Genomic DNA, 12,149 nt, shown 5'->3' on the forward strand with positions numbered 1-12,149 from the left:
AATAGATAAGAGCTTTGGTTAAGGGTCTGGGTTCAGTTTCCAACACCTACATGGTAGCTCATGACCTTTTAATTCCAGTTCCAGGAGACCCAACACTCTTTTCTGACCTCCAACAGCACCGGGCACATATATGGTGCACATACATACAAGCAAAACTCAAGCACATAAAATTCGAAAGTCTAAAAACATTAAATTATAAGTAACCTCAGAATTTTGTTATGCCTTTTTTTTTTTTTTTTGAGACAGGGTCTCTTGTATCCCAACCATTACGTAGCTCTCAAACACATGATGTTGCCTGAGAATAACCTTTAAATTTCTGATTCTGCCTACTACCTTCAGAGTGCTGGAATTACAGGCATGCACCACCATGCCTGTTTATACACGGTTGATTTATACACCAGGGCCTTCTCCTTGCTTCCTGAGTTGAACTACATCCTGCCCAAGTTATATCTTTAACATTAAAAATATAGAATAAGGAGCTGGGGAGATGGCTCAGTGGTTAAGAGCACTGACTGCTCTTCCAGAGGTCCTGAGTTCAATTCCCAGCAACCACATGGTGGCTCAAAACCATCTGTAACGGGATCTAACGCCCTCTTCTGGTGTGTCTGAAGACAGTTACAGTGTTCTCAATTAAATAAATAAATTAATCTTTTTTAAAAAATACAGAATAAGTTTACAACAAAATAAAAATATACAAGAAAGGATCAACAGCAAAAAAAAAAAAAAATACAAGTATCCATTCTTGATGCACCATATGGAAACTTTGTGACAGAAAGCAACGTAATCTTAACGTAATTACCAAATCACCAAAATGTTTCTCAGTGCCATTTTGTCTAAAAACTCTTTCAGCAGCATCAGAAAATCCAAGCCATTACCATCTGAATTATTAACATGGGTCACACACAGCTTCCTGGTTTGCACTTGAGGAATGTATTCTTAAAGTTGTGTAAAGACTCCTCTTCCTTTTCTGGAGCCCAGTGCTCTGAAAAGCCAGAGTTCATCAGTTTTTCAGTCTTCATGGAAAAGTGGTTTGTTAGCTGCCAGTTCTGCAAATACGCTTGTGCTCCAAATGTCAACCACAACAGTGTGAGCAGTTAATCCCAGCAGTACTTCTGGAGACCATACCATAGTTATTGCCTCATATGTGTATATGCATATATATATATATACACACACACACATATATACATATATATATGTGTGTGTACGCACATATGCATATGTAAGTGTATATACATATATAGAGTCACATATATATGTATACATACAGACACTAGAGTATATAGTGTATATATACACATACACACACACATATATATACTCCTATATATAGGAATATCTATTAGTGTATGTACATGTACATACATATATATGTACTCTAATATATACACACACATATATATATATATACACATAAATGCATGTGTGTGTATTTATTTATTCTAGAATAGGTTCTTTCTAGGAGCTCTGAAAAAACAAACAAGATATGCCCACTTGTGTAATAGTGGCACCACTGCTATTTGGACAGTTGTCACAAAAAGGTGTGCCCATGTTTTAGTTACTTTTCTATTGCTGGGAGCAGACACCATGACGGAGGAGACTTATAAGGAGACTGAGAGCTAACTGGGAATGGTGTGGGCTCTTGAATACTGTTTAGCTGAACTGACCGTGTAAAACTGCCTTATATTTGGTTTTGTACCCACAGACGAATGCTACCTCTACAACATTCCAAACAAGTGGCAGATGAGTGACCTGCCCAAAACCAGGCATTTACGTTATCCCCTCTCCAGCTTAGGGAATATTGCAGGGGTGGGGAGTGCAGTGTCAGAGCTAGATGACAAGAGTGCTGTGAACTGTCAGCTCCTGAGCATGACAAAGATGCCATGGCCATCACCTGTAATGAGTATGCACAAGAACAGTCCAGTCGGTAGTCAAGCATGGACTGGATTGGGATGGAGCCTCTGCAGGTCCCACTCCTGATTGCTGGACTATTTTTTTAATGTCAGGAAAAGAGGAAATCCTTACCATTGGTTGCATATCCAGTGGTGAGCCCATCAGGCACAAAATAGTCTCAACCCAGTGGTCACACAGATGGCCCTGGCTAATTTAAATTCATCACAAAGCAAAACCAAAATGTGACTCCAGGAAAGGAAGTGGTAGGACTGAAGAGGACTTGGTGAGGATGGCAAGAAGATGAAAAGAATCAGAATTACTACACACAGGCATGACATTGTCAACAAAATTAGTGATGAAAGCTCAGTTTCATTTGTCATCAATATAGAGTGTGGAGTTTTAAAGTCTGTGAAAAACTCTTCTTGGGTAACAAACACAATGCCCTGACAGTGGCACACTTTTTGCCTTTGCCTCTGTGTGTACACATGTATGTGCATTTATGTGGCAGATGGAGGGCAACGTCAGTGTTGCTCCTGAAGTGATGGCCGCCTCCCTCCCCTCCTCTCCCCCTCTCAGACAGGACCTCTCATCCTGGAACTCAAATAGGCTATGCTGACTGTGCCTGGGCTTCCAGGTACTAGGTGTCACACCACACCTGGATCTTTTTAGGAGGGTTCTGGGGACTGAACACATGTCCTCATGCAAATGCCAACTCAAGTACCACTCCAGTCCTGGTGCAAATGACTCATGTCAAGTGAAAAGCCCATGAACTGACATGACAGGAAAGAAGTCTGATTATTTCTTGAAGCCCACAGGAAAGAATGCAGTAGATACAACCTGCTGTCTTGTATAAGCACATCCTTTTGTTATTTTGTAGTTAGTTATTATTTTTATTATTATTTTGGGTTTTTCTGTGTAGCCTTGGCTGTCCTGGAACTTGCTCTTTAGACCAGGCTGAGCTCACCACCACTGTCCAGCGTGTAAGCACATCTTGAAAAAGAACTTCATTTGGATGATAAGATTTTTAGCAGACAAATTCCAGTTTCAATACTACAATCTTTCTTTTGCTTTTGGTGTTTTGATGGCCACTTTGACCATGCTTTGTGTCTACCCTTACAGAGAACCCTAGGACTACCTACAATTTTTTCTATTTTGGAGTCTTGCTTAATTAGCAGCAGGTAACAAAAGATCCTGATTTATGGTTTGCAATGACAGCTAATTTGACTTTACCCCCATTCAATTTTAAGACAAGAGCCATAAAATTAACAATGTAACCAAGAGACTTAATTCTGAGAAGCAATGGATGTAGTTACACTTTCCTGTAAGCTGATATTCATGGTTTTGGGAATGTGGTTCAATACCCTCCCACAAAAAACAAACAAACAAACAAACAAACAAAAAACCCCAACCAAATTCAAGGATATAGGAATTTACTCAGGAATCCACTGAGACTCTCATGTCAATGAACTCATCTATGAGCTAAAATAAGTGTTTTCCACATAGCTGTCTGGATGTACAAGGTTCTGGTTTCATTACAGCAGCAAAGCAACCCAATAGTAAAGAGCAGGCAAAGAAAAAACCAGAAACACTGCCAGACAGTTAGTGGTGCATGCCTTTAATCCCAGGCAGGTTGGAGGCCAGCCCAGTCTACACGGTGAATTCCAAGACAATCAGAGCTGTTACAGAGACACCCTGTCTCAAAAAACAAACATGAAACAAAACAGAAGGCAACACTTCAATCTAAGGAGAAGCACACTTGGCATTTTTGCCTATACATCAAATTAGAGAATCAGTATGATGTAAGGATTTGGGAACCCACTCATGTACTTGCTACACCAAGAAATATAAATGCCTGCAACATTCTTTGAACATCATACGGTAAAATGTACACATGCTCTAACCTTATTTGTATTCCTTGCAAAGAATCTACACTGCAGATGTATTAGAAAAGGAAATGTAGAATTTGTTCATTTGTGTGGTCTTTCTGACATATTAAAAGACAAAGCAGGGCTGGAGAGATGGCTCAGTGGTGAAGAACACTGACTTCTCTTCCAGAGGTCCTGAGTTCAAGTCCCAGCAACCACATGATGGCTCACAACCATCTGTAATGGGATCCAATGCCCTCTTCTGGTGTGCCTGAAGACAGTGTACTCACATACATTAAATAAATAAATCTTTAAAGACAAAGCATATAGCCGGGCGGTGGTGGCGCACACCTTTAATCCCAGCACTTGGGAGGCAGAGACAGGCGGATTTCTGAGTTCGAGGCCAGCCTGGTCTACAGAGTGAGTTCCAGGACAGCCAGAACTACACAGAGAAACCCTGTCTCGAAAAACAAAAACAAAAACAAAACAAAACAAACAAACAAACAAAAAAGACAAAGCATATGCATGGCCCCTTTTCCAAACCCTACACAGCAACAGAAAACAACAGAAGACTCAGAGTGTGTTCCAAGGCCTCTTGCTATCAGGATGTGATGCAGCCTGTCTTGAGCCTTCTCAAGGAGTGATGCTGAACTGTTACCAACATCTTGCTGAGAATCTTATGTAAACCGAGACACAAATGCAGCAAGCATATGAATGTGTCTATTTCTGCAGCCACCTCCAGAACTCAATGGTAGCTGCCTTCAGAGTATGAGGCAGTCTTTGCACCACACCATCACTCCACCACACTCCCACGGGAGAACACTCTCATCTCCCTTTCTTTGCTTGCTCCTTGAGTACAGTGTGAACACTCATCAAAGAGATACGGAACAATGGCTCACCACTGATGGCAGTTGGGATTAACTAGGCAAGCAGTTAAAATATGCTTGCATTGTCAGACCCCTGTATTGCATTGTACACACCCATAACCCCACTCATGAGGTAGAGCTAGGTGGATTGCCACATGGTTCTAAGACAGACTGGCCTACATATTGCATTCTAGACCAATCAGGGACACAAAGCAAAACCAAACAAAAACCCTGTTATTGGATATAACCCCCAAAGACTGATTTAATAATGGGTTGCAAACTTAACCGTGGAAGTTCTCAAACCTCCCCAGATAATTCTACTACGCAGGCAGCATGACGGTTCCCAGTGCGGGTCACTTTTAGGTATATCCAACAAGACCAAAGACAGCAATTAATGTGGCCAGCACAGGTACAACCAGATTGTGTGGTTCTTGTGTGTGAAGTCCATGGATGATGCCATGCCACGTCAGAAGGTTAGCCGTGCCTGAAGTGTTCAAGGACAGAAGTGTCAAACCAAAGCATCTGAGGTCACAGGTGGCAGCACAGAGAAACCAAGATCAGAAGGGATCTGAGGTTCAAAGGAAGGACACATGGATATGCAATACCCCTTCTATTCTGTGTGGTCTCAGCTGTCACTTACTCTGCGACTGACTAAAGTGGGTTGTAAGAGACTATTGTCTGGCAGCCTTCCTCAGGTTCTGTGTTGTTTTAACTTGTGCACTGGAACACGAAGACCATTCCTCTCGTCCCATGCATCCGTCAAGGACCGTTCAGCTTCTTTTGTAAACAGGGGGAAAAGATGAAGACATTCCAAAGAACCAGTTTTGTGAGCAAATTATTTTAGGGATTCTATGACTCATTTCTCATTAAGCCACATCATGGCCATAAGAAAAATAGCTTTCAACCACCTTTATCAAGTAAATAAAAACAAGAACTTCATTTATTTGCAATTTCCAGAAGGTAATGTACATAAAGATTCAATTTCATATACAACAGATATGTAGTTAACCACACACACAAAATGAGTATGTACTGAATTTTCAGAAACAAAAGTTAAAATAAATAGCAACAATAAAACTTTGGAAAAAATAACACATTTTTAGTTGTGGAAAATATGATTCTTAATTATATACAACTACATATATAGTAAAAAGCCACCTCTTTTCAGATTGCACAAAACTTGGGACCAGTAAAAGCGTATCTTACAGCACGTGGCGCTATGATCCCAGGCCTGCTTATGATTAACTCCAGGCTAAAAAACACTTACATTCATAATACAGTAAGATAGGCAGTACTGTTTGAGAAAGACCACCTTCTCAGCTTACGTTAACCTGCAGTAACCCTACAAAGGCTATACAGGAAATTTCACAAAAAGAAATCTCTAATAATTATTGCGCCCACTTAATGCTGAATCAACAGCCAAAAATGAGCTTCAAAGTAAACATGGTTGTCACTGGATATTTTTAACACTTTAAAGATCTTTTCTTTGTCCTGGAAAACATTTTTTACTTGACAATTAACAATCTTAGCACAAGAAAAAGCCAGGCAAATGCAGCTAGCTTTGGCTTTTCTCTCCATGAGAGAATTATTTCAGAGACAGGACTTCATAGTCCGTACAAGCAACCCCATCAGGAGTGCCGTCACATTATTTCAGAGCCTGTCTCACGCTCGTGTGAGGAAACAGCAGTAGCAACATGTCCATTTACACTATGGCACAGCCCTCCATTTTGAGAAAAATACATTTTAGGGAGCCAGAAAAATTGCACAAACTATAGTAACAACCTGAAAAGCTCTTGGTGAAACACACCAGTCTCTGGGGCAATAAAAAAATATGTGTGGACTTAATACAAATATTTACATTCAGAACAGAAGCTATGTTCGCTATTATGCTGCTCAATCCCAGCAATTCACAGGTTATGTCAAGAGTTGTGTGTCCACAGTGCCTGGGACACGTGAATGCATAGAATACAGAAAGATGGAGCTCTTCAGTCTGTGGCCTGGCACACGTTACGTGAGAGCTGGAACCATCACCAGAGTGTGCACTTAAGTACTGCTGATCTCGCTCATCTGTTCCACTACTTGTCCTAGAATCTCATCGACTACATCCACGTCATAATTGACCTGCTGAAGATCCAGATCAGGCACGATCATAGCCAGCAGCTGTCCTACATTGACGCGAAGAGACCGAAGTTTGAGGCTGCAAACACAGACATTGGCTGATCAGGTGTGAATTACAATATAAATGACTTCTCATATAGAACTTAAATATGAAACGATAAAAATCCCTGTGGAATAATGGAGAATAAAGTGAAAAGAAACCCCTGCCTCAAGAACTGGATTTAATTAATAACCAACTGATTCATTAGATGCCAGGCTAAGTCCAAAAACAATGTATAATAAAACTTGTGGTCCTTCAGATAACTTGGACTAGCAAAGCATACAAATTAGATGTTATTTCCAACTTGCTATCACCTGGACAAATAGCAGTGAGATAGTGAAAATACTCATCAAGAACAGCTTTGGATTTCAATTTCCTGTTGATGAAAATAAACTGAATTGTTCCTTAATTATGGGTTTTAGAAACAAAGTTTCTCTGTGCAGCCCTGGGTGTCCTCGAACTCATAGAGAGAGCCACTTGCCTCTGTCTCCCAAGTGCTGGGATTGAAGGCGTGCACCACCACCTCCCAGTTCCTTAGTTATGGATAAACGGGTAAAAATTTCTGTGATCGAGTAAGTTTGCAAAACTTTGGTTTGAGCAATGTAAGGAGGCTGTGTTAAACTGTGAGAGTTCTCTAGGCTGTCCCTCTGTCAGCGTGACTGTCAGGTTGACAGGCTACAATAACCTGAGAGAAACTTTCAGAGCTCACATGGTCTCCAGGAGTCTAAGTTAAGCCTGAGTCAGTAAGTGAGCAGCAGTCAGCCTTCCTCCACACTTCCTGCCTCCAGCTCCTGTCCTGACTCCTCTCAGTGGGGCCTGGGAGCATACGCCAAATAAACCTCCTCCTCCCCAAGCTGCTTCTGGTCAGAGAAGACAATGGAGATGGATAATAATTCATCTGTTTAGACTTGTAGCTCTTATACAGGACATGGGCTACATTCCCAGCACCCACACAGTAAATAGTAAGACACTATACCAACAAGAGAACCCTCACCAACCCCACAAAATCTAAACAAAAGCCCAGCTCCTACACCGTTAACAGGATGTGCTAACAATATGTCCTGGCCCTCATCTATTATTAATATTATATTAAATATTACACACACACAAACACACACACACGGGGGGTGGGGAGGAGACAGAGAGTCATGGTGAAATTTAGCCCACTTTCAAAGATTAAGTCCAGTTTTTTTCACTTTTTACCCATATAATCCAAACCATTTTCTATCCCTTAACTTAGCAACTTGACGTGTTCCTTCTCTTAGCCTTCAATTCAGAAGCTCTGCCTGGACCACAGTGCCCATTAGTGACTTTTTGAGAACAATGCTCTCTATTGAGCATGTGTGAACTGAGGTCACCTGTGCTCTGCCAACCACAGCCCTGCAGAAACCTCCAGTACCTTTCACCATCCACATAATTGACAGATTCTTCAGCATTGCTTGAAGTTGAAACATCTGTTCCTGCCTGCTGACTTGTGGATTTCAACTGTTCAACTTCAGTCTTGAGTTCTTCACACTGAGAATGCATATGTGATTTCTCTATTTCCAATAACTGAACCTGACAAAAAATAAACTTTGTAAGCACAAAATTTAAAAATACAACCCAAGTGGAAGTTTGAGATAAAAAACTGTCAAGAACTACCCTGATAAAATTACCAGCTGCCAAAACACATTAAATGCACACATCTCCCAGCAATGCTTGTGTTTGCTTTCTCTTGGAGCTGGAAATTCAGGCCTTGCCCTTGTAGGGACCCTACCTATCGCTGAGCTGCATCCCAGCCCCTAGTAACTTTCCATTAGACATGTTTCATTTACTTAGATTCATTTCTCTATCATTTTATAGTGAGGACAAAGTGTTAGTTACCATTTGACAAACTTAAGTGGACCCTAGAATGTGAACACCAAGGGGCTAATGCTCTCATTTTATCTACCTAGTTATAACCAAAGCTTGTACCAACTTGCTTATGTTTTGTCATTTAACACACGAGAACCCATTAGTAAGAATGTGTATATAGGGCTGGAGAGACAGCTCTCTGAGGGTCCTGCAACTGCAGTTCCAGTTCCAGGGGAACCCACAGCCTCTTTGTAGCCTCCCTGGACACCAGGCACCCACAAAATATAGACATGTATACAGAGAAAACACCTATACACATAAAGTAATAAATCTTTAAAAAACTGTACCTTTACACTGGGTGTGGTGGCACACATTTAATCCCAGCACTTTAAAGGCAGAGGCAGGTGGCTCTGCATCTGAGGCAAGCCTGGTCTACACACCAAGTTCCAGTCCAGCCAGGGCTACACAGTAAGACTATCTTAAAAACAAAACATCTTGCAATAAATCTGAAGTAGGGCATATACACAGGCTACCACCCTGATGTCTACTGTTTTCGCCATCAGAAGAAAACCCCTTGAACAGTTTTAAGTGTTTCCCAGACACTGATTAGCCCAACAGGATAAAAAGAGTCCTTCTGGTCCTGTAGCCTGGAGGCTCCATCTCAGACCACAGCTGCACTAAGGAGCCAACCAAGAGCACAGGAGCCTGTCTGGACAGTGCAGGGGCCACTTCATTTGTACCCTTATCCTCCATGAGCATCCGCCTGGCTGCCTCCCAGGCTAAGCTCTTACAATACTGAGTACAAGTTATTCACTCTCCAGCAGCATCTTGTTCACTACGGCACATTCGCCATACCCAGCCATTTCCCACCGTTTTTAGTACTCTCACACCGTTTTTTTTGGACAGGATTGAGAGAGGAGTGGGAGACTTACTTAGCCCAGGCCAGCCTCAAACTTACTATGAATTGAGGATGACCCAGAACTTCGGTCTGACTCTATATTCCAACTGCTGGGACTACAGGCATGTACCACCATACTTGGTTTAGTATGTATCATTCATTTAGTTATCCATTTCTTTATTTATGTATTATTGGTGCATGTGTAAGCCAGAGGCTGACACCTGGTGTCTTCCTTAATTACCGATTCTGTACTTTCATTTACTGGGGCAGCCTTCTCTGGATGACCCTAGAGCTTGCAAATCCATCTGCCTTCAAAGCACTGCTGCTATCAGAAAGGGCCATGTCCAGTGGGCTTGTAGGTGCTGGGGTCTGAAGTCCAGACTCCACACATGCACAACAAAGGCCTTATTCATCACCCAAAAGCCATCTCCTCAGGACCTATTTTAGACACTTTTAAGAGTCAAAATCGCTGTAGGAGGACTGAGGCTTACTCTCAGGTTAAGAACCAAAGGTGTAAGGGGCATTCAATAAACACAATGGCAACTCACCTCATTCCTATACTGGTCCCTCTCAATAGTGCACTTGTCCAGCTGCCTGAACACATCGTCAAGCTGCACGGCCATCTCGTCCACCTCACTTTTGCTCTCAGTGCAGGAAGACTGGCTGCACTCACTCTTCACCTGCTGCAGAACGCTGCACTGTTTCTTCAGCCTCTCTATCTCCTCCAACGCTTGCTGATACTGAGATCCCACATGATCTGGGCTTTCAGACTGACCATTAACACTTTCAAGTAGAAACACCGCGTCAGTTTCTGTAGACTGGTGGCACATTTCCTTCTTCACACATTTGTCATTCATCTCCAATAGTCTTTGCTGTAACACTTGTATCTGATCAGTAAACACCTGGCACTGTCTCTTGTAATCATCTCTTTCTTGTGTGACTAAAAGCAGCTCACTTCTCAATTCTTGTAACTGATGGCTAGTAACATCTGCCGACTCAGTCAAGGTCTCCTGCACTTTCGCTTCAGCACTGACACAGGACAGGGCGGCTCTGCCGTTCCTCACACTCATGTCCTCTTCTACACTCTCTTCCTTTTTCACGATCAGGCCTGGTGCTTCCGTCTGAGTGGAGACGGCAGTGCCCGGGTCACACCTGGAGGTGGAGGTGCTGGTGGAACTGGCCTGGACGCAAGGCTTAGGACTGCTTACAAGCTCAACCTGAATGGCGCTCTGCTCAGCGTGGCTCTGTTCTGACTTAACTTCAATATCTGATCTAACTTCAAGGTCTACTGCAGGTTTGGGGGTACTATTTTCTTCTAAAATGATGACATCTTCATCATCATCATTTTTGTAAGATGAATTTTCAATTGGAGGATTACTTAATCTTCGAGTCTTTACATTCAGAATTGATGATCGAACACCAAGCTTCCGTTTCATGCTGGAAAAAAAAGTATATATAAAATAATTTGTAAAACATGGGCAAGACAAAATACAACTTTTCTTGTTTCTGTGACAAAATATCTGGAAAAAAAAGTAATTTGATGAAGAAAGGGCCCATCTGGCTCACAGTCTGATGGCGCGGCGAGGAGGACACCACAGCAAGGCTTGACAGCATAGAAATGTGCAGCTGGGATCCTTCAGGTATCAGCAAAACAGGTAGGAAGTGGGGCCAGGCTACACACTCACTGATGGTACCCAGAGATATACCTCTTCTTCAAAATTTCAGTCTTCTAAAGCAGCATCACAAAGGACCAAGTGCTCAAACACATGAACTCAGTGAGGCAAACTCACATCTAGAACACAAGGTACTATTACAATAATTCGCTATCTTGAAATTGTAAGAAATACCCATACTTACTTTTTCAATAATAACACTATTTAGTGCTAACAATGAATTGAACATACAATATGAATTACCTTCTCCTTTTACTATTAGGAATTGAGACTGAAATATCTGTCTTTCTTGGTTATTTTTTTCTTTATGTAATTCTGGCTATCCTATAGACCAGGCTGGCCTGAACTCAGATATCTGTCTGCCTCTTTCTCCTGAGTGCTGGGATTAAAGGCAGGCGCTCCACCATCACCTGGCTGACTACTGAGATCTCTCTGGAGTATCAACTCTCTACACTGACAAGCATTACTTCACATGTGGTTTCCAAGCCTATAATAAATACAAACAGAGTGTCAGCCTGATCTCTGACCCTTTCTTGAAATTGTGAAGGAATGGCAATGACAATTTCATCTATAGTAACTTTTCCCCATCAAAGGCAAACAGTATTCTCTTTTTGTGTTGAAGGTTAGGCTGATCCAAGGTGTTCCCTAAGGCTCTGCTGCATTGAGAAGTAATGTAGTTCCTTGTCTAAAACCAGGAATATGCTTGGCAAAGCTGGAAAGGACATGGATCCAGGGTCTTGGGAAGCTGTGGATCCTGAAAACCCAACCCTTCCCACCGATCCAACCCTTCTTCCCACCTTACAGGGCTATGGTCATTAGTCCCCAGGCTGCTGTGTGCTCAGCCTGTGGTGGTCTTGAGATTCCATGTGTTCCCTGTGTTAACCAGGGTTTGGTCAGCTTCCTGCTGACTTTGTTCCACTTTACCTTTCAGGAGAACTTGCATAGAAGATGCTGTGCTTCCTA

General features: G+C 42.1%; 1 protein-coding gene across 2 annotated transcripts in view; it reads right to left on the reverse strand.

Annotated features, from left to right (window-relative positions):
* Positions 1–5,537: 5,537 nt before the first annotated feature.
* Positions 5,538–12,149, reverse strand: part of Morc3 (MORC family CW-type zinc finger 3) — a 42,365-nt gene continuing 35,753 nt past the window's right edge. For both annotated transcript variants that reach the window (XM_028752523.1, XM_028752524.1), the window contains exons 15-17: positions 10,062–10,950; positions 8,182–8,339; positions 5,538–6,821 (exon numbers count right to left, since the gene is read on the reverse strand). In XM_028752523.1, coding sequence (XP_028608356.1) covers positions 6,668–6,821; positions 8,182–8,339; positions 10,062–10,950 — 1,201 coding nt within the window. In that variant the 3' untranslated portion in view covers positions 5,538–6,667. The remainder of the gene's footprint in view (positions 6,822–8,181; positions 8,340–10,061; positions 10,951–12,149) is intronic.

This window comes from Grammomys surdaster, unplaced genomic scaffold (genome assembly GCF_004785775.1).
Source record: "Grammomys surdaster isolate TR1022 unplaced genomic scaffold, NIH_TR_1.0 125925, whole genome shotgun sequence".
Lineage (NCBI taxonomy): Eukaryota > Metazoa > Chordata > Mammalia > Rodentia > Muridae > Grammomys > Grammomys surdaster.